General features: G+C 47.5%; 2 protein-coding genes across 3 annotated transcripts in view; one reads left to right on the top strand and one right to left on the bottom strand.

The window, feature by feature from the left end:
* Positions 1 to 1182, top strand: part of Wipi1 (WD repeat domain, phosphoinositide interacting 1) — a 36508-nt gene extending 35326 nt beyond the window's left edge. The window contains exon 13 of the mRNA XM_051179666.1: positions 602 to 1182. Within this exon, the coding sequence (XP_051035623.1) occupies positions 602 to 649 (48 nt within the window). The 3' untranslated portion in view covers positions 650 to 1182. The remainder of the gene's footprint in view (positions 1 to 601) is intronic.
* An 874-nt stretch (positions 1183 to 2056) lies between these two features.
* Positions 2057 to 26447, bottom strand: part of Arsg (arylsulfatase G) — a 73986-nt gene continuing 49595 nt past the window's right edge. The window contains exons 8-11 of one of the 2 annotated variants that reach the window (XM_051179622.1): positions 23859 to 23967; positions 14173 to 14293; positions 9163 to 9253; positions 2057 to 2348 (exon numbers count right to left, since the gene is read on the bottom strand). In XM_051179622.1, coding sequence (XP_051035579.1) covers positions 2074 to 2348; positions 9163 to 9253; positions 14173 to 14293; positions 23859 to 23967 — 596 coding nt within the window. In that variant the 3' untranslated portion in view covers positions 2057 to 2073. Of the gene's footprint in view, positions 2349 to 9124; positions 9254 to 14172; positions 14294 to 23858; positions 23968 to 26447 lie in introns of those variants that run through there. The other variant, XM_051179619.1, reaches the window with a different exon arrangement.

The raw sequence follows: 26447 nt of genomic DNA, 5'->3' as shown, positions 1-26447 counted from the left end.
TCCATCACTAGCTTCCTTTACACAGTAGACTGCCACTGCCCTCCCTCCCAGCACTATTTTCCTCTTTGAGATTGACTTCGCTTCGAGACCAGCAGGAGGAAAGCAAGCCCACCATCTCTCTTGTACCCTGGGAAAGGCTTTGAGGAAGGCCAGCAGCTTTTGTCTCATTAGTGAGCCTGCACGCAGTCTGTGTCCTCTGTGACACTAACATTAACCTTGTGAGTGAAAGAAAGAACAGCGACTCGGACCAGGAGCCTATGCTGACGTTTCGTGTTCTTTTTACATCCATTTAGCAGTCCATGTTTACAAGTAGGATGAACCTTTAGAAGGAAGAAGCACATGTTCATACAACCACACATGTGGACACATGCAGTTTTTAAACAGTATTGTTGGGGTCTGTGCCACCCTTGTCCACGCCTACATAAGATGGGTGGATTTTTCCATGGCCATGCGTGAGGGTCAGTCTGTGGTCATATATGAAAGTTTCCAAAGGCTCGGCCTCTCCCGCTGATCTGCATAGCAAAGACCCGTGGGTAACCCAGCCTGCCTCCCCCAGCCTCTCCCTGAGAGGAGTAAGACCCTTCTGTTTTGATTTTGGTAGATAATCTTGTGCCGCGGAAGTCAGAAGGGCAAACCGAAGCAATCCTGACAAGAAGCGCACCCCAGAAGTCAGGACACCCCCTGTCGGGTGGTTTTGGAGAGAACAAGGACAGTGGAAGACACGGAGTACAATCAGTTGTGTGAGCAGAGAGGGAAGGGAGGCAGGAATCCAGGTGCCTCGCTGCCTGAGCCGTAGAACATGGTTAGGCTCCCCCTACCCGGCCCCCTCAGCCTTGGCTGCCAGTGGGTGAGGAGAACGTTGGAGTCACGTCATGCTATTTAAAATACCTTCAAACCACAGTGTAAATGCTAACTAACCATATTGGTATATAACCGGAATTTTATATTAAAAGGGGCGTCCTTGTCAAATGTATGCTGTGTTTAAAAAAAAAATGTACTTAGTGGGAAATCTCTTTGAATTGTGTTTCTTGTATATTACAGACATATATAGAGAGAAACTATTTTAGCCAGGCAAAGTATTTTTGCAGTGATTGGAATAAATCATTTATTATTAATTACCCTTGAGTCCCATTCAGGACACTAATTAAATAAAATCATGGCAATGCATTTGTGAGTTGTTTACATTTTTTTGTTTTATTCCTTGGAAGTTGCAGGGGCTTGGAGAAAATCTTGAATCTATTTTAAAAGATTATTTTTAATATATGAGTATATGTATTTATATGCACCTCGTGCATACCTGGCATCCTCAGGAGCCAGAAGAGAGTGATGGGTCCCCTAGAACTGGTGTCACAGTTTAAGCCATCATGTAGGTGTTAGGAACAGAACCCAGATCCAGTGCTCTTAACTGATGGGCCATCTCTTCAGCCCCAAACTCCTAGATCTTTACAGTATACCCATTTGACATTCACAAGAGAGAAGACCCATGAGTTCTTTTGCTCCGAGGCCTGTTTAGCTCTGTGCTACTCAAGGCATCTCAAAGAAATCCAGCAACGATGTAGTCTCCCAGACCCTCCTCCAGATCTTCTGGGCCATTCTGCATTTTGCAATATCCCCGGCGATTTCTATGGGTATTGAAGATGGCTGAGCTCTACATACCATCCAGAATGAGTTTGTGCTACAATTACATTGAAACTGGGGACACAAGATAGAAACTAAAACATTAAAGACCTGCTTGGTCCCGGGGACATACACAAGCAACTTCATGTGTTAACATTAACCTTCAAAATCAACTCTGCAATTGAGATTTAAGTCATTGCCCAAGCTTAAAACCTGGGACTCGAACCTGTGCCATGACTCCATAGCCCACTAGTGCTTCATCATGCCATGCCCTTGAATGCTTCTCAAACACACATGCAGAGGGGCAGTCTACACAGGGAGAGGGAAGGCTATGCCCTCCAAACCAAATTGTGCAACTTCCTTCCCAAAGTAGACATCCACGCCCAACATAAAATGTGGAAGCAAGCCTACCTATCTACAATTTCTAGATAGTCTTTCTCATGGGAAAAACGATAGTCACACAGTTTGGCAACGGCAGGCAATTTGGGAGTGGCTACAGCAGGGAGTTACTGAAGGGTCCTGAGTGTAGTCCGCTCGGGAGCTGTTGCCATCAGCAATGTCTCGAAGGACATCTGCAAGAGCCCTGGTGACCTTCAGCAGCACGGCCTGGTACTCAGGGCTTCCTCTCTGTAGGGGCACAGCTTCTGCGGCATCATCTTCTAGGTTGAAAATGAGAGGGGAAGTGTAGTGTTGCTCAGGTCCCGTGCTCCCATCACAAGCTTTGGCTCCCCCTACAGGAAGAAAGGCCAAAACTGTTAAACCCAACCTTCACCCTAAGCTGCAAAAGATAGCATCTCTGGGTATTCAAATGCTTGTTTTCCCTTCCAAACAAATCACCTTGCGATTGGAGTCTGTCTTTTTGGCAATATCATCTATCCGGAGGAATTAGGTCTGCCCCCTTGGACTTGCCTTCCATCTGAACCAGTGGCGCACACATGGGGGTCAGAGGACAACTTTGGGGAGTCAGTTCTCTCCTTCCACTGTGAGTTCAATCAAACTCAAGTTTTCAGGTTTGTGTGGCAAGAGCTTTTTATCCACCAAGCCATCTTGTTGGTCCCTAAATCTGACCTTTTTGAACATTGATTTCTCCAGTGGTGGTTGTTGAGTTTGGTGGATGTCAAGATGGTTAATTTCCCCAAACTGAAGATGGTGTTGTTACATCACCTCACGTGCCACGTGCCAGCCACTCAAGTGCCAGGATGATAGGTGTCTACAAACTTGCCCAGTCTGAGAACATTCTTACAACAGAGAAATACAACCGTGACTAGCAGAGTCCATCTGTGGTGTGTTCTCGCCTCAAGACGACAGCACAATGCCACAGCTCAACTCAGGAGAAAAAAATGTAGAAGGACCACCAAAGCCAGCACTCCACAGACCCAGCTTTCTCATGAAATATGGATGGAAATAAAGAGGGAACTCTCAAAGAATGAGTAGACCCCGTGGCCTTCAGCAGATCAAAGCCTCCATTGAGGGCCCCTGACATGACAAACAGTTGGCTCTAGCAGAGACCAGGAATCACTCACTCTCTTTGTCTAGAGCTGACCAAAATGTGTCTCCCATCACCAGCAAAGAGCACTTGAAGTCACACAAGTTTTGACAGTCAATCAAGAAAAAGCTGGGAGTGACCTATAAATGTTAAATAACCATGGAGTATGGTGACATGGACCATTAATAGCAGCATGTGCGAGCCAGAAGCAAGCAGATCTCTGTGAGTTCTAGGCCACTTGGAGCTACACACACACACACACACACACACACACACACACACACACACAAGCTCTAGCAATATCATCCAAGATGGAGCATGGTATTCAGAGGGAGACAATAAGATCAGGAGTTCAAGACCAGCCTTGGCTACAAAGTAAATTGAGGCCAGCCTGAACTATATGAGACCTAATCTTAAAAACAATTTAAAAAAAAAAACAATACACCAGACATATGATGGATGGCTCAGCACACACACAAATAATGCTTACTACATGAGTACAAATGCTTACTACATGAGTACAAAAAATAAAATAAAATAAACAAAGTCACACCCCCCAGAACCCACACGAAGAATGGTACAGAGGCCACACGGTAATTAGCCTCTACATGTATACCATGACACACAGAGGCCTGCAAATACACATCACACACAGTAACAATACATCTCTCTTAAGGCAGGAGTACACTAGCCATCCTCTAGCTAGCAAAATGAGCTCTAGGTGACAGATTTTAGCAAATCAATAAAAGCAACGAAATCAAGACAGGCAGGGGCTGGAAGGCACTCAACACTGCAAAGAAGAAAGCCACACAGTACTGGACCTGGTCCCAAATCCTGTCGAGGTATCACCCTCCCTGCCCACACCCACTCCTGTGGGGATGCCACACAAGCAGTTTGGAGCAGGCAGAATTCCAGAGGAAAGCAGCAGTGTCGGTTTAAGGTGTCAAGAGTTTAAGGTGACCATGAATGATGAAAACTGACAGGTGGCAAACTAAGAGGAAGGCAGCCTCGGAATCTTCATATGCACTTCTGTGAATCCTTGACTGACCCCTGAAATGGTGTCTGCCCAGACAGCGAAAGAGAGCCCATAAGCAACTGAAAGACCAAAATAGCAGCCTTCTGTGGCCACATGGAAGAAAAAGTCTAGAATACCATTAATGGCAGAAATGAGCCAGGCATGGCGGTGCAAGCCCTATAATCTCAACACTCCAGACACAGACAGCAGGACCAAGGCCAGCCTGGCCTACCTACATGGTTCAAGACTATCCTGAATTACAAAGTGAGACCCTCTTCCAAAAGGAAAAGATATAAGAAAAAAACAAAAGTCCCCCTCTTATTTGCTAACTGACATCCCCCAAAGTTCAGGGACGGAATAGAAATCAGAGCGGGGGGGGGGGTGTTAGAGACCTCTCTAAACTGAAGGACAAAATTTGAAAGGCAAATCCTAAGGACGTAAAACAAACCCTTCCCAAGTGCAAGGGAATGCACTGTAATTGACTTCCCATGCTAATAAACGATTACACCCAACAGTCAGTCCCTACAGAGTTTCACCAACAGGGCTCGATTTTTAACATAGTTTTTAAAATAACTGCACAGGAGGATTCTGGCTGGCACCATGGCACAAAAGCAGTGTGGAAGCCACCACTCCATGCCAAAAAAAAAAAAAAAAAAAAAAAAACGGGTTCCACGAGCTCTGCCAGTGCACAAATGGGGTAAATCCTAAATCCTACCCGATGTTGAAGAGGTGGGCAGGCAGAGAGAGCTGTGATTTATCACAGTGTGAGCGAAGGAGAACAAGGAACTCTTTGATAGACAAATGGGGGGGGGAGCCCTTGTCATTGGTACTCCATGCCTTGTGGATGCTGTTATTCTCTCCATCACTGGGTGTAGAACATCAAGCCCCGGTGAAAGCATTGTACCACTAAGCTGTACCTTTAACCTGGACACTGCCTGCTTTTTGTGAATTTTGACTCCAGGAGCTCAGGCAGGTATCATAGTAAATACCAAAGAAAAATCCCAGGTGCAGGAGAGGAAAACTAACAATTTAAAATACGGCGGTAGAGGGGAGGGGTGCCAGAGAGGTGGATGAGCGATTTAAGAGCCCATACTGCTCTTGTAGAAGACTCCAGTTCAGTTCCCAGCACCTACATTGGGTGGCTCACAACTGCCTGTAACTCGAGCGCCACAGGGATCTGACACCTTAGGCTCCTGTGATCATGTGTGGTGGCGCATGCACGCCTTTCATCCCAGACGGCAGGTGGCTGAGGCAGGCGGATCTCTGTGAATTGGAGGCCAACCTAGTCTACAGAGTGATTTCCAAAACAGCCAGGGCTGCTATACAGAGAAACCCTATCTCGAAAAACTAAATAGATGATGATGGTGGTGGTGGTGATGATGGCAGATATTAAACAAACACAACAGTGGGAGCTAGAGGGATGGCTCAGAATTAAGTTGAACTCTTTTTTTTTTTTTTTTTTTTAAGATTTATTTATTAGTATACAATGTTCTGGCATGAAGACCTAGATACCAGAAGAGGGCACCAGATCTCACTATAGATGGTTGTGAGACACCATGTGGTTGCTGGGAATTGAACTCAGGACCTCTGGAAGAGCAGCCAGTGCTCTTAACCTCTGAGCCATCTCCCCAGCCCCCTAAGTTGGACTCTTACTAAAATTTACATACAAAAGTTAACTTCAAATGGCTCCAAGACCTAATTGTAAGACTTCCAAACAATAAAAACACTTACAAAAAAATATAGGGAACTACTTTTAGAACACTGACCATTACAAATAGTTTCCCAGGTAAATTTAATCAAGCAATAAAGGAGCATAGCAATCTTAAGAAACCCCTTTGAAAACACAGAATCCACCCAAGCTACTTCACATAACCAGCAAAACCCTTACGCCAAACCTTGATACATGCTTTACAAGAAAGGAAATTATAAGCAAAACCCTAGCAAAGAAAATCCAATAATACATGTGTATGTATTTGATATAAACACATATACTTATGTATATGATACCATGACTTGGTGGGGCTTATTTAGGAGTATAGAGTTGACTTAAGAACTGGAAACCAAGCCGGGCGTTGGTGGCATACGCCTTTAATCCCAGCACTCGGAAGGCAGAGGCAGGCAGATCTCTGTGAGTTCGAGGCCAGCCTGGTCTACAGAGCGAGTGCCAGGACAGGCTCCAAAGCAACCCTGAGAAGAGAAACCCTGTCTCGAAAAACCAAGAAGAAGAACTGGAAACCAACTAATATTAGTGATATTCACTAGTTTTTGTTGCTGTGATAAAATACCCAAGATAGACAACTTAATGTTATCTTATTTGGGCTCTTGTTTCCAGAGGTCTTGGTCCACAGTCATCTGGCTCCCTCGCTCTAAGACTTTTAGCTAGACCAAAGAAAGCATCCAAGGAAAGCTGCTTATGGCACACTGGACAGGAAACAGGGAGAAAAGCATCAGAGCACCCCCCCTTAATGGTGCACCCACAATGACCTTCCTTCAAATTGGCCCTGCCTTCCGAGAGCCTGTAGTGCCGGGAACTCATCAATGGGTTAACCGGCAGGTAAGGTTAGCATTTTTATGATCGAAGCATCTTCCCAAAGTCTCGACTCTGAACACTGCTTACAACAAGGACCAAGCTCAACACTAGCTTTGGGGGGGGACACACTTTGTATCCATGACATCAACTCACAGCATTAGGGGAGTGTACACAGGTATACACAGTTAGGTGTGCAACCGTCAGTGTGTATGAAATCTGCCCCACTTTTACATTTTCATTTGTGTGTGTATGTGCATGCACGTGTGTGTGTGTGTGTGTGTGTGTGTGTGTGTAATCACACCACGGAGCACATGTAGAGGTTAGAGGTCGTCTCCTTCCATCATGTGGGCTTTCTGGATTGAACACAGGCCATCAGACCTGGCAGCAAGCACCTTGGTCTCTAATTACTACTTTACGAGTGGCAAAGGGTAGCTACGGAGATGTGTCAATAGGTACAAGGCTAGCCATGCAAGTGTGAGGACCACAGTTCAGATCACCTGTGCCTGCAAAAAGTGATGGCTGGATGTGGAAGCCCATGTGTAATCCCAGCACTTGGGAGGCAAAGACAGACTCCTGCGCAAGCCAGCCAAGCTAGCAGAGTCAGTGAAGTCCAGGTTCAAGTGAGAAACACTGCCTCACTGTGTAAAATGGAGAGTAATCAGGGAAGATGCCTGATATAAAATAAACATGTGTACCTGAACACACACACACACACACACACAAGTGCATGCTAAAAGAAATAGAGAAGGAAAGAAAATAGATGATTTCTGAAGGGGGGAAGGGAGGGAAACCAATGAAGTTCCCTAGTTCCAGGCTACCCTAAGTTCACAGCCAAAACATCATCTCCCCATCATAGAAGAATATGCTGTTCTCTCTCCTAATGGAGTAGTTGCCCATTTAGCTGCCTTTCTCAAACACAGTTTTAAGTAAATAGGATGCAAATTGAAAAAAAAAATGCAGGGAGGAACAGGAATATGACAGCATCTCAACCTGTGTGCAGTTTTCCTCCCATGTACAAGAGCTCGGTGCCCCAGTCCCCGCCCCGGCTCTCCCTCCAGTCTGGGGCTGTAATCCCTGTGTGATTGTGATCACTTTATACAGCCCTATTACTTCATGGTAGGGTTTACGACTCCAGCATTGTGGTGCCAAGGTCTTTCTGGCAGGGTTTGACCTGCATGAAATCAACTCAGCCTGGAGGGCCCATGCCTCTTAGATAATGTAATACAAGGATGCTGATCCCCAAACTTTCCCTCTGAGGCCACAGCAAAGATCTGTTTGTCTGCGGTTTAGGAACCAAAGATTCTTGAAGCATTTCTAAGATCCCTGAAGCTGTGAACTCAAAGGGCTTGTTTTGGTTTTGCAACCACATTTACACTCAGAAAATAAATTTTGAAAAAAAAATTTGCAGTTTTTAAAACTTATATAATTCTTTGAAAATCTCCAACACGAAATAACCAAATCAAACTGAAATCTCCAAGTCCTAGCCAGAATTTCTTGTCTGTTTTTATTTTGTCTTGTTTTTCGCTGATTAACTTCAAAATGTTAGGGCTTCAACTAAGTGCAAAATACTGGGACAAGCATTTGAAGGCAATAGAGTTTAAACTTCTGCTGGGTTGCATTGGTGATGCACGCCTTTAATCCCAGCACTCAGGAGGCAAAGGGTCTCTGTGAGTTCTAGAGCAAGTTCCAGGACAGGCTCCAGAGAAACCCTGTGTCAAAACAACAAAAATGTTTAACCTTTTAATTTTAAATTTATTTGTGTGCGCCTATGTACATGCATGCGCTTGTATGTTCATGGGTGTGTGTGTGTGTGTGTGTGTGTGTGTGTGTGTGTGTGTGTGTGTGTGTGTCTGTGTGTCAACCCTGGGCAAGAGGTATAAGAAAGCAAACTGAGCAAGGCACGGAGAGTAAGCCAATAAACAACATTTCTCCATGCCTCTGCCTCAGTTTCTGCCTTGAGTTCCTCCCCTGACTTCCCTCAGTGACAACTTGGCCTGGGACTTGCAAACCAAACAAACCCTTTTCTCCCCAAGTTGCTTCGGTCATGGTTTTCATCACTGCAGCAGAAAGCAAGTGGGAACACCCACTAAGCCACCTCACTGACCCATGTGACCTTTCTAAAATACATGCACAAGACAGTCATTGAGTGGACCGCAGGGTAGGGAGACTCCTGTCGGCCTGCTAAGTAGACTTTTAAAGTCCACCTTCAGAAACAGTTTATTGCCAAGCAAATGCCACTTTTAAGGGTCTCTGAGCTCTAACTTGGCGCAAAGCGCTCGGTGTACGAACAGGAGTGAGGAAGAAGGGGCCAGAGCCCTGTGCCTGCTGCAGGAAGGCCTCATTTCCATTTTGGCGGGTCCAGGATGCGTTTGCTGGGCCCTCCTGCCAAGGTCAGGTTCAGCTGGCATAGATAGTCAGCTGGATGCTTCTCAAAGAAGAGGACCATACCATATCCCCTCCCCCAGGGAACCTCCAAGGTGTGCACAGGGGAGTTAGGGGAGGGGCTCTACTTGCCAGTAATGTAGAAGGCCTTGTGATGGTCCAGGCGGACGGTCTGCAGGCCTCCATACTCTCCAGCAGCCCCGCTGTTGGGGTGGAACAGTACCTGCGAAAGAGAGGGTAGCTTGTATCTAAGAAAACCAATGCAGGGCCAGCAGGGATGGCGATGCAGGGAAAGGGAGCCGGTCTCAGCTCCATCCCAGGGACCCACATAAAAAGCCAGATGCAGTGGTGCACATCTGTAATCTCGGCACTCCTTCTGCAAGGTGGGGAGCAGAGAGACAGAGTCAGCTAGCCTGTCAGGGGCCAGCTGTACTTCAGCATGTCACCGCATAGCAGCAACACTACCAAGAGAGACCTCACCTCAGCAAAGTGGAAGGTCAGAACCAACCCTCAAAAGTTGCCCTCTGACCTCAACAGGCAGATGTGGCCTATGTGACCCCTCCTCCCCAAAGGCACACACTACATACCTGTCTATGTACACATGGAAGGAAATCATGCTAGGTGTCATGGCTTACTCTACCCGCCATGTCCCAACCCACACCCCTAAATACTCGCTGCCAAGCACAAGCCTGTAGATGATGCTGGCCAACTCCTGGGAGCCACTGTGAAATTGTCACTTCACTAGGTGCTTAGGAGGGATGGTCTACAGCTCTGCAGCTGAAGAAAGATCTCATTGGGTAGCTTGGATTCACTGGCCCGATGCTGGCTCTGTAATCTGCAGGGTTCTGAGAGTCCAGGCCAGTGCTTTTTAGTTTCACAAATTAAAACTTCCAGCATAGCCGCAGCAGAGCTTTAACCATCCCTCAGGGCCCTTCTCTGAGAGGAGTTTCTTACAGCTAGCTGCTTTGGTCATTCAGCCAGGAGTCCTGCAGCAACCTGCAAAGTTGGCTTACGAATATCCTGCCTCAGATTGCCTCTCTCTTCTTCAAGAATGGCACAGCTTCACCTCTAGACCTTTTATTCAGTCCCGGGGATTGAACCCAGGTCCACACACAGGCTAGACACACACTCTATCCCTGAGCTACAGCTCCAACCCAAGCCTAGCCTGAACAGACACCCATGACTCAGCCCTACTGTGCTGAGGAACTCTTTCCTGATTCCGTCAGACATGGAAGAATTACCCTGAGGATTGGAAACACCTAATTCAGAGGTCCCGAGGGAAGGTCTTGGTAGGAAATAAAAGACCAGCATCCTTAGTAGGTTGGTGGGTTTGGGCTGGAGGCATGAGACTGCCCTGGTATGAATCATGTCCGTATATATTGCTGGGAAGGCACTTACATGATTCAAAGTTTCTGTGGGGCTTGGGGAAAAAATAATGAGAAACATCTGTTTGAGAGGGAAACAGCTGCCCCCACCCCTTACGCCCACCGCCACTTTGAGTACCCTGAGAGGATGCTGCCCTGGGCAGGGTTCTCCCACCTGCTGCTTCCCCACCCCCCATCAACCCTACAAACACCCCCAGCAGGCTTCCTCCCAAGAAGAAAGGAAGTCACTGAAAACCTCACTTCTTCCATCCCCAGAAAGCCACGACTGTCGACTGTCACGGCAGGACATTGCTTTGTTTCCCTGAGAAAGGCTGGGGTGCAGGGAGGTACCACCAAAAGACACAGGACTTGAGTCTCTCATTTGTGATATGTTCAGACTCCCAGAAGACACAGTTCAGGTCTGTCCCTTCAAACCATGCTATTATTTGGGACTCAACAACAGAAACTCCTGAAGGAGAGGCCGCCGCATTCAAAAGGCCTACATGGCACTACCATAAACTTCCAGAACCTAAGAGGTAAAACTGGGGTGGCCAGTTCTTAGAGATGGGGGTGGATTTTGAGACACTCATATAAGCCACCTGGCTTGGAGCAGATGTCCACAGCCTTCTTGTTTACATCAACATAGGATAAAGGCTGTAAGCTTACACGAAATCATGGCTGAAATATTTCCCCTCCAGATGTGTGGTCCACAGTTCAGAGCCGACTGACTTGTACAGACTTCTTGGTTCCTTTTCTTTCCTATGTGCTGGTCTGCTTTGTTACATTGTTATGGCTTTGCTTTGTTAAGCATGGGAGAGTCGCCCTGCACAGTATTATATCCTGAGGAGTTGTCATCCTGCACCCCATCAGGCCTGGGTGTAGACAGCTTCAAATCTCCATAAGCAGGAGTTGGGGAGAGGGATGTCAATCATGCATGGCACTCTGGGTGACACATTTCTCCACTAGGGGCCTCCCTAAGAGAAGTGGTGGTGTTCACGTTTCCTCCATGCATGGCTTCTGGTGTGCCAAACCGTTTATAGCCCACAGCTGGCCCAGACTGGAGTGGACTACACAGATGCAGAGGTACTGAGGAAACTTCCCCTTCATTGACAATATTTGGACCTGGTTATGAAAGCCATGACCTGATCACTCATGATGTCACTACCTCCAGCTTCTGTCTTGGAGTGGGGGGGGGGTTGAAAGTGGGTCACAAGGTTCTGAAATGTGTACCCCCTCCCCTCTCAGGCTCTCAGCCCTCTTTGTGGTTGCTCTCCTGCCTATTCACAGACCCATTAGTGTCGGAGGAAAAGGGTTAAACATATGCAGAGCATGCAGCCCGAGGTCAGCTGCTGAGGGTTTGGAACATTGAAGACTTGACCTTCCTAGAGAGAACCAAGTAGGTAATGAGATCGTGGGTATGAAAGCTAGCAGTCACTTTGCCTCTCATTCCATGGCCCTGGGAGATGAGTGAGGATGTGTGTGTCTAGGCTGTTTTCTCTCTTCAACTCTGGGCTATGCTTGCAAAACAAAGAAGCCAACCACTGAAAGGCATCTGCATAATGTTTTGAGCTGACTGTCTAGGAAGTTCTTTGGGCTTCTAGAAATTGAAATGGATTTCTTTTTCTTTCTCCTCCTCCTCTTCCTCTTCTTCCTCCTCCTCCTCTTCTTCTTCTTTCCCTTCTCCTTCTGCTTGTTTGTTTGATCTTTTGTTTTGTTTTTTGAGACAGGGTTTCTCTGTGTTGCTTTGGAGCCTGTCCTGGAACTCACTCTGAAGACCAGGCTGGGATCAAACTCACAGAGATTCACCTGCCTCTGCCTCCTGAGTGCTGGGATTAAAGGTATGTGCTACCAGCACCTGGCTCTGGAATGATTTTCTAAACCAACCCATATTAGAATCCTTCTAAAAGGAGGTACAAGAGGCTAGACAGATGGTTCAGTGGTTAAGAACAATTTCTGCTCTTGCAGAGGACCTGGGTTTGGTTCCCAGCACCCATAGTGAGGCTCACAAATGCCTGTAGCTCTACTTGCAGGGGATCTGATGTCTTCCTCTGATGACTGCAGGCACTGTATACATGTAGTGCACACAGACAGACTCAGGCACACACAATGTATTAAAATAAATATATATATTCTCTAGAGCGTCTATGTGGATGTTGGAAGGAGCCAGTGCTCTGGGAGGCTGGACACAGCACCCACATGCAGTACCACGAGAAGCTCCCTATAGGCAGTGGGCTAGCTGTCTCTTGCTAGGCCACAGGTGTGGAAATAACAAGCCCCTACTCGGGCTAGGTTACCAATACAATGTAGGTCCCGTGATGGTGTCAAGACTTGTACCTGTTACTCCCACTTGGTTCCTGGACCTAACGCAGCGAGCATGCACAAATCTGTTGCTAAAGTACGACAACGAGAAGTAAGCTCGGGGGGAGCTGGTGTCCACAGGAGGCCTGACAACATCAAGAAATCACTTCCTGGTGACCCCAGTTATTCTATTAGTAGCCATGGCAGGAGTACCTCTCTGTGGAAATTGTGTTGCTAGGGTCACAGGGCACTTCCAGCTTAAGGTGGAAACTGTCTTCCTGAGTCATGCTGTTCCAGAGGGCCAGGCACGGAGAATCTGCAGCTCTGCAGAGAGTGACCCAAGACTCCTTCAGAGGACTGTTGGGGTCTCATCTGCCAAGCCCTAAGAACTTGGTCAGTGTTTGCAGAAGTGTGGTGTGCCACTCAAGGCTGGGATTCTGGATGACGTGGGAAGGTGCCTCAGCGCCCACCAGCACAACTGAACCACTCCCATGATCCCCCCTCAAAGTCATAAATAGACCCACAGAAGCATGGGTCTCCACCCAGTTTACCGGGTGCTTGCAGGAGCACATTCAGTGGTCTCCAACCCCCCCTCCCCCCTCCCCCGCTTCCTTTTCCTTTTAGTAAACACACACGGAAGGGACAGGGACAGCCCCTCAGGACGGACATTCCCTGGCTGCCACTTGGTGCCCCAGAGCACTGTGAGAAGGGGACAGTAAGGAGGATCCTGGAATGTAGAAGCCCAGAGTCATTGCCAGGGGCTGCTAAATTCAAGAACAGGCAGATAGCTACGGTAGCACACACCTGCAATCCCAGCACTCAAGAGGCTGAGGCACACGGATTGCAAGTTCTACATCAGCCTGTTGTAAGAGGGTCTTTCAAAAGTAAACAAGTAAACAACAACAAAATAACAAGATGGGAAGGGAAGTGTGTGCTGAGCCCTCCCAGAGCAGGGAGAATGCTGGGAATGTAAAGACCTTGCTGACTTTCATGACTTTGATGCATTCATTCATTCATCCACTTTGTACTCACTGGCTGCTGGCTGGGTACAGATGCTGTTACGTCCATGACAACTGAACACTGAACCCTACAGATGGGACCCTTGCCCCCATAGAGCATCCATTCTAGCTGAGCCTACAGTTGCACCGGCATCTTCTCCAACAAAAACGTGCTGAGTGCCCAAGTCATGTCAGAAAATCGAGTGCATGTAGAAAAAAAAAAAAGAAAAAAGAAAAAAGAAAATTAAGCCTTGGAGATAATAAAGGCTCAAAAAGTTCTACAGTAAGTCAAAATGTTAAATATAAATCTGGATTAGGAAACTGAATTACTGGAGGCTGTTCGACTCTGAAATTCATCACCGGGAATTTTTGCACGGGGTCTTCACCAGCCATTGGCATGCGCCTCCTGAGGCGGTCATTTGTACGAAGGTATCAGGTGTGAGATGTGAGACACAGCCCAGACACAAGCTTCCTCCACTTACCCTGTGCCCCTCCTGTGACCTGCCAAAGAGCACCTCAGAGACATCAAACCCATCGAATTTCCGGTTTGGAGGCAAGCTGGCTCCTGCCAGGGCTATCGCCGTGGGGAAGATGTCTAGCATGCTGTAGAAAGAACAAGACACAGTTGGCCTCAACTCCAACTCTCCCAGTCTTCCCTGTGACCAAACCCCACCCGCAGCAGCCTATAGCACAAGCAGGTTGCCTTTCCTGCAGCCCACATCGTTTCTCTTTGGGGTTCTACCTGGATTTCAACTACAAGAGGCAAGAGGTGGCCAGGTGTCGCATAGGCTCACATTCAGCCCCACCACCTGTCTAAGATCCAATTCTGAAGTCTGTGATTGTGTAAAATGTGTGGTTTAATAATAATAGCTGCCTCACAGAGTGGATGTGTGGGTAAAACACAGAGGGAAGATATACAGGAACTTGGCACTTGCTGGCTGTTTGTCTTATAATTACTCACAGGGTCATACCTTTGAACCCAAGGAGTAAGAGTTGGCCACTGCCTTATCAGGAGTAGCGTGTGGCTGGGTGGCAGGGGTTTGCAAGAAAACACTTCATTCTCCATTGCCTGAATCTCTCCCTCATGGATATTCAGTTTTTAACTGAAGTATGTGAAATTTTAGTTATGACTTATGAAATATTCCAGTTCTCTGACTTAACTTTAACTTTTTTTTTGCCCATTACAAAATAGTGAATGTTTTATGACAAAAAAAATCTTAGAACACACAGAAATATAAAAAAGAAACTAACACATAACTAGTCCATCATTTGAGGGTAATGACTGTTACTATTTATCATTTAAGAATTCAAATTCTGGGGGCTGAAGAAATAGCTCAGCAGTTAAGAACATTGACTGTTCTTCCAGAAGACCTGGATTCAATTCCCAGCATCCACACAGTGGTTCACAACTATCTGTAACTCCAGTTCCAGGAGATCTGATGCCCTTATACAGGCACACATGCAAGCGAAACACCAATGGACATGAAATTTAAAAAAAATAGATAGATAAATAAGTATTGGAATTCTTATGTGTGCAGTTTATGCATGCGTGGGGTATATGCATGTGTGGGGTGTATGTGTGTGCGCAGTCAGTGTATGCATGCTTGCCCACATGAATATGTGTGCCGAGGCTAACACCAGCTGTCTTCGTCTCTCACTCTATGTCATGTTTTCTGAGACAGGGTCTCCCGATATCAGCTTGATTGGTCAGTGAGGCCCCAGGATGCTTTCCCTTCCAGCACTAGGGTTCCAGATGTGTCCAGCCTGTCCACAGGTGCTGGGGATTCAAACCCACATCTTCATGCTTAAGTAGCAAGAGCCTTACCCACTGAGCCATCTCCCAACCCCACCCACTATTAAGATTTTTGGTGGGTCTTGTTAGTGTGATTTTATTCCTTTCTGTTTTGTTTGTTTGTTGTTTGTTAAGACCGGGTTTCACGTACTCAGTCTGGCCTTGAATTCCTGACTCTCCTGCCTCCACTTTATGAGGGCTAAGATTACAGGCTTGTGTCATGTGGAACCATACCACACTGCACACCTCCCAAAGTGCTCATATGATGAGATGGGGATGGGTCATCAGGAAGAGTAGAGTGGCTGCCCTTTCAACACAGCAGTTTATGGAAGACTCAAGGGAACTGAGAGCCAATGGGACTTGTCAGAGCCGGGGCTAGGCCAACATGAATTCTGTCATGGGTTAGATTTTCCCAGAAAAGAGGTCCTGGTACCTAGAGGCTGGGACAACATCAGAATTCTCGGGGCCATGTCTTCCCCATGTATCCACCCTGAGTTCAAGGGAGTGGCTCTCTGACTTCCTCAGAGGCTACGGAAAAGACCCATCACATGTGTGGCATCTCCAATCTGCCCACATCCTTCCTCTCTCCAGGGCTGTGCTTATGACCTGCAGCAGAATTTCTTGTTGACTGTGGGACAAAGTGTTTCTGTTTGCCTGGAGCGTTCACAGTTCACAAAACTGGTGGCTTATCTCCTGAGATAGGCACTCCAGGAGCTGGCATCCCACACTGGTGCAGGCATGCAGAGTCAGCACTCGGTGGAGTACAGAACAGTCTGGAAACCTGTCCAGAGTCCAAGGTTCCTGCCACAAACCAGGAAGCAATAAGGTCTACAGCATGGTCTAAAAGCAGTTGTTTGTTGGCACTCTGCTCTCTCTCTCTCTCTCTCTCTCTCTCTCTCTCTCTCTGTGTGTGTGTGTGTATGTGTCTCTCTGACACACACACACACACACCTAAGAGAGATCAGTATCAAACCCATAAGCAAGAAAAACAGGATCTACAATCTACAATAGATTGTTTTCATTTGTGTGCATATGAGCACATGTGTGGGGTGTGCATACCGTGTGGAGGTGTCTACACACCTGTACGCACATACAGAAGCTGGTAAATGGTATTGGCCGTCCTCCTCAGTCACTCTTCCTTTGGGGCAGCATCTCTCCCTGAACCTGGGGTGTGTGTGCTCTCTGCTAGTCTGGAAGCCAGCAAGCCCTAGTGACCTTCCTCACTCTGTCTCACCCCGCCCACCTTGGAGCTGGGCTTACAGGCATCCAGCTTGGGATATGGCTGCTGGGATCCAAAGCACAGTCTTCTTGGTTGTTTAACAAACACTCTTGACCAATACACGTGCAACACACACACACACACACACACACACACACACGTTAGGTTTTGAAATGAACTGGGGAGATAACTCAGCTATGAAAGTGCTTGCCTTGCACTTTGGTTCCCAGATCCCAGCACTGGGGAGGTGGAGATGGGTGGCCTGTCAGGCTAACCTAATGAGTTTTAGGCCAGTGCTTGAAGAACAACAGCTGAGGTTGTTCTCTGGCCCCCCTACACACACACACACACACACACACACACACACACTCATACATACACAGTTAAACACACATTCACATACACATACTCACACACACATACACGCTTTCACACATACTCTCACACACTCACACATAAATACACTCACAAACACTCACACTCACATACACACATTTGAAGTAGACCGTAGATTTTCTTTTTCCATCTTAAGAGATACCAGCATCACAGACAGGCCAAACTAGAGAAACAGACCTTGCATTACACTTTTAGAATGAATTACATCCTTTTTTCTTTTTTTCCGGCTTTTTTCTCCTCTGCATCATGAGGTTTGGCATCCTGACTACACAGCACTAATCTAAATCTAACGCTCAGGGAAGCCCGGTGTGTGACACAGTCTGGCATGCCCTCCAGAGGAGTCTAGTCTCCCCAGAACTCAAAGAGAACTTTTATCACTAAGAAAACTTCTTTGACAGGTCTGGAGACTCACACTGCTCACAGTGGCGCAGTCCCGTGTGGACAGGCCCAGGCTGTCAGCAAATCACTCCTCAGAGAATGGCAGAAGCCTAGCCCCTGAGCTTAGCCCTGGAACACACCAACCCAAGGCCTGGCTTTCCTGCACAGGAACATGGAGGGCAGATCTGTCTTACTGAGGCTACTGGTGACCCTCCAAACCTCAGTCTTAACCCAAGAAACAGGTCCCAGAAGTCTTTGAAACCTTGAAGAACTAGAGGAAATGAAGAAATGAAACCCCAAACCTGCAGAGCCCAACTCTCTAGGTCCAGTGAGTTCACCCTGATGCTGAGCCAGGTGGACATTTTGCTTTCATGGGTTTTTTCCACTGTTATAAAAGAGGGGCTGGGAAGATGGCATAGCTCTAGCCAAGGACCTAAGTTCGATTCCCAGCACCCACATCGGGCAACCCACAACTTCCTGTAATGCCAGCCTCTGTGAGCACCTGCACTCACATGTGCATAACCCCACACACATACACAGAATTTTAAAAAGTAAAAAAAAAAAAAAAAAAAAAAAAAAGGGAAGGTATTACATTTTATAACTATTGACATAAGGTAAATATATCATAAACAATTTCATTCCACTTTAAAGTATTTTTCCTTTCCTTTCTTCTTTGCTCTGCATGTGTGTGAGAGAGTGGGCATGTGCTGTACATTCATTTATGTGCAGGTGCACATTCGGCACGTCACCAGAACGCACAAGAGGATGCCATGTGTCCTGCTCTATCACCTGCCACCTTGTTCAGTAGAGACAGGGCCTCTCACTGAATCTGGAGGTAGGCTGGCAGCTGACAAGACTTAATGATTCTGCCATCTCCATCCCCCAGGGTTCTGGGGTTACAGGCATGCACTTGGCTTTTTCAGGATTTGTACGTGGGTTCCTACCCACTGAGAAATCTCGCTAGCCCCAAGTGTTTTCTTTTTCTTTTTTTTTTAAACACAAGACTGTCATGTGTCCAAGGCTGATCTCTAGAGTGCTCGGATTACAGGCATGTGCTACCACACCCTGTGTATGCAGTACTGGGGATCCAACGCTGGGCTTTGTGCAAGCCAGGCAAGCACTCGACCAACTGAGCGACACCCCTGGACCCCTGACGTGAACATTTTATGGGCTCTGGCACTCATGGGCCTGATGTATAAGTTGGCTTCTCCCTCTCCCCCCAAGCACCACGTCCAGAGACCCTCTGATAGTGAGAGAGGAAGGCAGTGCCCACTTGTGAGAGGAGAGGGTTGGGACAGAGGGCTTGCACGGTGAACAAAAGGTTAGCGTGGGAGCGGGCGGGAGACACCTTCTGCATTCTTGTATCTTTACCAGATTATTTTCTGTTTCATGTTTCTCTGAAGTTTGTTCCTAGGAGATGCGTGTGTTTCTGTGCATTGTTTTTAGAGATAAGATCTTGCTACGTGGTTCAGGCTGCTTTGGATTCCTAAGTTCAAGCAATTGTTTTCCTGTCTTGCTCCTCCCAAGTAGCTGGGACCAAGGGCTTGCACTACCCCATCCAACCGGTTGGTGCTCTCATCCAAGTGAGGTGTCAAAGGGAGTAGAGATTGGGCGGTGGTGATGAGGGTGCAGAAGGGCTCTGCTTGCCGCACCCCAAGCTATGCCAGCAGGAAGGGAGCTAAAGGGTCCCATGGAGGGAGGGGCTTTCCTTTGGTAGAACATCCCTGGGCTCCAAGGTTGGGTGGGTAGGAACAGAGATGTCACAATAGGCAGGGAGAGGCTAGGAAGGAGGGTTTCCTAGAAGCTAAGGGCAACCGGACTGGGGGAAATCTGACCCGAAGATGGAAAGAGAGAAGTGGGGTATCAGGGAAGGGCTGGGGAGACTTGGACCAGGATAAAGGAGTGCCTCTCATCTCCTCTCTCCCTGGAAGTAACAGAGGTAAGCACAGAAAGGTGCCAAGAATAGAAGAGATGCGAACAGAACCACCTCCACTGGAGGAATGAACTGTCCCTAGGATACAGAGACAGGTTCTTTTTTAGCATTTAACTGTAATTGTCTTTCCATATTGTTATTCCCTCTCATTCTCCCTGAAAAAGGGAGGTCTCCACCCCTTCTTGGTCTTAGTCACACTGCAGAGGCTTCAGGGGCTAGCCTGTGTTCACATTTGATTGGCAGCCCATCCCAGGGCCTTCCCACCCTTGAGTCTCTCTTACAGACAAGCCTGGCCCCAAGAGTACCCACTTCAGAGAAAGCAGGGTCCTAGAGTGTCAGGGGACGTTGAGCAACAAATATGACAAATGCCTCTTATGGACAGAATTTCTCCAGGCAGGAAAGAGACCTTGACTCATCTCCCTAAATCTTTACCACTGCCAGACCAGGAGAGAGCAGATGCCCTTGAAAGGGGATGCATGGCTGGGTACCGCCCAGATGTATCCTATAGACCACAGGACATGATGTGGACAAAGACTTTACAGCTTCTGTGTCTGCACCCACAGACACAGACATGCCTGCAGACAAGACAGAATCTGCTGACCTTCACCCCTTCCACAGAACCACTATCTTACTAGTATTAGCAGGGAGGGCCCCCCTGGGGTAAGCTGGAACCTCTCTGCAGCTCCAGCTCATTTTCCAGTGAGGTGTTGCAAGATCTTCTTATCAGTCCAGCCAACTCTAGCTTGTCTCTGCTCTAGACAGGTGTGGTCCTCCATCCAGAACAGGGATGGAGATGCCCATCTCAGGTACAGTACCAGGTATGGTCCTCCATCCAGAACAGGGATGGAGATACCCATCTCAGGTACAGAACAGGTGTGGTCCTCCATCCAGAACAGGGATGGAGATACCCATCTCAGGTACAGAACAGGTGTGGTCCTCCATCCAGAACAGGGATGGAGATACCCATCTCAGGTACAGTACCAGGTATGGTCCTCCATCCAGAACAGGAATGGATATACCCATCTCAGGTATGGAGTAGAACCTTCACCTTCTTTCTTAAGACTAAAAGAAAGTTTATTAAAGTTTTGGTTCTCAACTTGTCATTTTGTCCTTCTAGGGGACATTCAGCACTGCCTGGAGATACCTTGGTTGTCACAGGAAAAGGCCTGGCATCATGTTAAACATCCCACAATGCACAGGACAGGCCCCACCCCCAGAGCAAAGAATTACCTGCTCAAAATACACACTGTGTTAAGTTTGATCTTGCACATAACTGTCAAAGCCTGAAGACATGATTACCAAATGGAGACGACCCATTACTTAACAAATATTTTCCTGCTGGCTCCAACTATCGGTGAAACATTACCCTGGAGATTAGGGAAGTACTCATGAGCAAATAAGCTTGGGAAGTTTCTTGATTTTGAGAATTGCACTTACCTTCCGAAGAATGGCTTTGGGAGCAAAATAGAAAAGTTATGATAATTTCACCCTACAATTCTAGTGCAGAGTTTCTCAAAATATTATTATACTGTTGAGGCGCACATCCAAATATTAACTGGGTATCTTTAAAAGATGAGGTCTGTGTCCCTAGCACATTCTTTTTATGTGTATGAGCGCTCTGTCTGCACGTACAGCTTTATGCCAGAAGAGGGCATCAATCTCATTATAGATGGTTGTGAGCCATCATGTGGCTGCTAGGAATTGAACTAGAGAACCTGTGGAAGAGCAGCCAGCTCTTAACTGCTGAGTCATCTCTCCAGACACACACACACACACACACACACACACACACACACACACACACACACACAAACACACACGTGCATGCACGCACCTAGCCTAGCACATTCTTTTGCAATTTAATTATGTCTGTTTGTTTATTGTGTGTTTGTGCGGGGACACACCAGCACTACAGTGCACATGTAGAGGTCAGAGAACAACTTGCAGGACTCAGTCCTCTCTCACCACCATGCAGAAACCAGGGGTGGCCAGGCTTAGCAGCAAGCACCCCTGTAAGCTAAACCATCTTGGCACTTTCCACACAAATCTCCCTGAGCACTCTTTTTTAAAGTTTTCTGCATTCACGACAGTATGTCCATTAACTTGACTACTTTAGGACGCCATAATCTCTTGGGCCATCTGAAGAGAAACTGAAAGAACTTGGGCTGCAAGGACAAAGTACTGAAACGCGTGACCATCCTGGGATCCCAGGAAATGAAACGTGAGCACTCGGCTTTAGAACACGGATCAAAATCATGATCCCTCTCTAAGTGCTGACATGAGGGGTCACAGGAAAAAGGCGGTCACTTGCATGGATTGACAGGAGAGGAGGAGCAGGAGAGAGAAAGCCTGGCTGCCCTTCAGACTAATTCCAAAATATCCTAAGAGGGGCTGACACTCTCCTCTAGTTTTCTTCTGATAAAGTGCCACAGGCCCTCAGGAAAATGCTGTCTCTACCAAGTCACCAATATGCCTCAGCCATTGTCCTCTCTCCACTATAGTTTATTGTGGCCCAGTAGTTGATGGCAGGTACAAACGCAATTCTCAGCTACAAACTATAAAGCCACTGCTTACATTCCGGCACTAAAAAGCCAAGCCTTGAAGTCTATGGAGTTATTTGCGGATGTGCAGCCCAGCACTTGCCCTAGGCCGTAATAAGCAACTTGGATACAGCCGGGTCGCATCTATAAAAGCAGCCCTCCTGGCCTTCTTCCAGCCAGCCTGACATCACAGATTCCAAGCTGTGTGGCTGTTGTCACACCTGCTGGCTCCCTTGAACAGCACACCACGCCCTCCTGATAGCTCAGCGGGGACCCACAACCCCTGCAGGATCTGAAGGCTGGAAGGGGTGATGCCTACCTGCCCGCCCATTTCTGTGGCCGTTGGGACTGCCCACCCCTCCTGCCCTTGGCTTCGGTTTCAGCCCTTCCTCCCCACTGAATCCGGAGGTGTTGGAGGGTGCTGGTGACGCTTTCTGTCCTCTGGTTGGCATTGTTCTCCTGCCAGAACCTATCAGGCCCGTGACAAACAACCTCTCAGGCAGCCAGACAGAATTGTTCTGAGCACAGGTGTTAAGTACTTCTATGGTGGCTCTATTGCGTTGGTGAGGACAAGGCAGAACCAGACAGGAATGGCCCATCTGGATCAGTAAGAAGATGGGCTTGGGAGAGAGGGCACTTGGTAAAATGCTTGCCATACAAGCGTGAAGACCCAAGTTCGATTCCCCAGCACCCATGTAAAAAGTTGGGTGTGGCAACAGGCACTTGTAATCTCAGTGATGGGTAGGCAAAGACAGAAGCACCCCTGGGACTTGCTGGCCAGGTAGCTTAACCAAATCACTGAGCCCCCCAGATCATAGTGTGAGACCCTGTCTCATAGAGAAAGGTGAGGGACTGGGGAAATGACTCAGAGGACCTACGTTTGGTTCCCAGCCCCCACAGGATGGCTCACAACTGACTGTAACTCCATTTCCAGGAGATCTGACGTCCTCTTCTTCTGGCCTCACAACACTGTACGTACATAGTAAACATAAAATGCCTGTAGGCAGAGCACTGTCACTTGAGCAAATCTTAAAAATTAAATAAAGTCATGGGACAAAACACAAGGTGTGGGGGGGTTTCCGAAAAATGACTCCAATGATTAAATGATTAACTTCTGGCCTCTCTATACACATGCATGTACACACACACACACACACACACTACGTGCACACATACATCAAATATATAAATAAACAAATACTTTTTAAATGAATCAGTGAGGGGTCCCAGCTATAAGTCAGGGTTCCTTAGTTTCCACGGCGGTGTTTCTAGAGACCCATCATAGCCAGATTTTCCACCAAGAAACTGGCCTTATCTATTTGCCTTAATACAGTAGAGAGATACTGTGCATACAGTGGACAGATGCTGTACTGACAGTGGAGAGGTGTTGTACACACAGCACTCCTGATTAAAGATGTTCCTAGGTGCTCTAGGTTCCCAGATACCACTGGAATCTGCACTCCCCAAGGGTGGATGACATCCTCAGCTAAGGGTTAATTCTTTCCCTCTTAGTCCACTGAGGTCATCTGTCTCCTTCCTAGCCTCCAGGACATTCAGATGTCTGTACTTTTTTCTTGGGGTCATTTGATCACCAGTGATGGGCAGGTTTCTCACAAACACCTAGGACATCTACCCTAACCCTGGGGATAAATAGAGTTTACAGGAACTTCACTCCGGCTGCCATCTTTGTTTGCTTTCCTCTTTAGCACACCTCTGCAGCCTACTTTACCATAAGGAATTGCTTTGTAGGGAAATCCACACCGCTGCCTTCAGAGCTCAAGCATATGTAGAATTCCTGGCTAATTCATGTACCCAGTGAGCAATGAGTTTGCCAAGATCTCCAGCCACCAGTGTGTCCACATCAGCTCCAGCTCTAACCCCGACAGCTAAAAGTCATTCAGATCTCCTACCTTAACAAGGCGGTGCTAGTGACATTGGCTGGAACTCTGCCAGGCCAGTAAGCCAGTGCTGGAACCCGATGCCCACCTTCCCAGGTAGTCTGCTTGGCTGAACTTCCGCCTAAGAGAAGAAGCAGTTCTGTGAATATCAGAGGGGGGTACGGGTGTTCTTTTTCAGCTAACAGCTGCCTTGTGGGAGAACTGTCCCTCTCTAAGCGTGTCCAATAATTTCAACAAAGAAATGGCTTTCTTAAAAAAAAAAAGTTTTACTGCCCAGCCATTTGTCCCCCAACTAGTTAACAACTTTCAGTCATGCTGTGCTTTTACTGGACTTAACATATATAAACAGAGGCGTCTGTTAATTGTATCCCCCTCTTTAAACTGTTCTGTTTATGCCTTGCATCTCATGGGTCCCTGTACGATGAGATTCAAGACATACTAGGTGTTTAAAGAATCTTTGTTGAGTAAATGAATTTGTCCTCCCATTGACCATGAGCCTGTCTGAGGAAAGAAACAGAGAACAGGGCCCTCCAGGTTGCTCACACCGACCCCGTGTGAATGAAGCCCTCAGGTCCATCTGTAGCACTGAAAAATAATTAAATAAAAGCTGCAATTCTTTGGAAGAGACCCAGTGCCTGATTGATCTAGTGTGGATTTATTGTTTTGCTTTGTTTTCCCTTGAGTGGTTCTGATGAGACAGCATCAGCCATCTTTCTGAGTGCTTGCCTCCTGGGGTGGGGGGGGGGAGGTAAAAATATCCCATGTGCAATCTATGAACTTTCACATTAGTAATGGTAGGCATTATTTTTGTAGCCAAGTCAAAAGTGACCACCGATATAATGACAGCCTGTGGGCTGGAAGAGATGAGGTCATGTTTTAAGGAAACATCCTGAATACACATGTTGCGTTGAATTAACCATGACGGGCTCCACCACTCCTACACACACACACCCCACCCTCATCCCCAGTTGAGCCAGAGGCCAGGGATTCCACAAGGTTCGCGTGTAAGAAGTTCTTCCAAGGCAAGCGCTCTATGTGGCTCACACACACACTGTGGTCATGCAACTTCCCCAACTTTGGCTGGTGTAAATAATAAAAGCAATCAAGGGTGGGGAGGCGAGGCTACCAAGATGCAGGCTTCCTCCCTCTGCGCCCTCATGGCCACAAACAGAACCTTTGATGTCCCTGGCTCCGCACACCAGACCGGAAGTGCTCCAAATTCCTGGGATTGGCACACAAGGAGCTCTGGAGTCCCCCAAGTGTCCCCCAAGTGTCGACAGAAGAAGCAGAACACAAAACAGACCCTACCCTATGGGCTGCTTACATTCAAGTGTTTTGGGCTCAAGAAACTAAATTCAGTCACTGCAGACGGAAAAGTTCTTCGATCTGGTCTGCCACCAAAGCCTTCTCTCCCCAAAACACACACACAGAACAAGACCACTCCAATTATCCATGCATAGGGGACAGAAAATCCTGACAGCATAAGCCAAGCTTCCACGAGGGTCAGGATGTCCGGCAATATTCAGCTTAAGGTCAAACAGCACTGAGTCTGAGCAACAGACATGTGCTGGGCAACCTGGGGGGGGGGGGGGTCTTCCCAGCCCTGGGAGGAGCACTTGCCTGGATACTTTTGGTATGAGTGGGTGGAAAGATGGGGCCCTTTTATTTACAGGCTGTTGATGCATGACATTCAAAGGGCCCTGCTTAACCTTTGAGGCCAGATGCTAAAGCAAGGCCAAGGCTTTGGGTCCAAGAAGTAAATCATTATCTCCAAGCAGAAGGCAGGCGCCTAGGCTGAGGTCTGTGAAAGCAAAGAGGACACCTGTTTTCTATGATGCTGCGGGCAGCTCTTTTGCAGGTGGCTGACCTTCTCAAGGGGTTTCTCAATGGAAATAGTTTCATCGTGTTTGTCATCTTTCAGCAAAGGGACAGAAGCTGGAGGGTTAGAAGGAACTGTGCTGGCAGCAAACATTATCTGTCAACATAGGGGACAACCCTCGTGGAGAGTTCAGCAACTGAGAAAGCGAATCCGCCCCGTAGAGGCCCTTCCACACAACCACGTGGGTGGGGTTACGCAGCTCATCTGGCTGCACCTAATTTCTACTTTTAACTGAAAGCCATGGTTATTTATTCCAGCCATGTATATGATCCACTGTCCTTATACGCAAAGGGGATTTAGCTTGAATCCTGAGTTTGGGCAAACAGTTACAAAACTAAATATTTATCACCCACAACAGGATATTACTCTGCTCGGAACCCTAGTTTCTCACCAGCCCTGTTGGGAGTGGAGTGAGGTCTCCCCAGAATCTTCCATGGGCCTTCCGAGGGGTGGGGTATGATTGTCACCTGTGTGTGCTTACACAACCGTTTCGTTTGTTTGATTGTTTTGTGTGGTTTATCTGTACTAGCAAGGGCAGAGTCCACAAAAACTGTCTCTAGGGAGGTATTTTATCCCTTCTGCCAAGTTAAAGGTAGTAATGCTAACAGCCAGGAGCTGGTGATGGTGGTGCACGCCTTTAATTCCAGCACTTGAGAGACAGAGGCAGGCAGATCTCTGTGAGTTCGAGGCCAGCCTGGTCTACAGAGCGATTTCTAGGACAG

This window comes from Phodopus roborovskii, unplaced genomic scaffold (assembly GCF_943737965.1).
Source record: "Phodopus roborovskii unplaced genomic scaffold, PHOROB, whole genome shotgun sequence".
NCBI lineage: Eukaryota > Metazoa > Chordata > Mammalia > Rodentia > Cricetidae > Phodopus > Phodopus roborovskii.
This window is presented reverse-complemented; position numbering and strand designations above follow the sequence as displayed.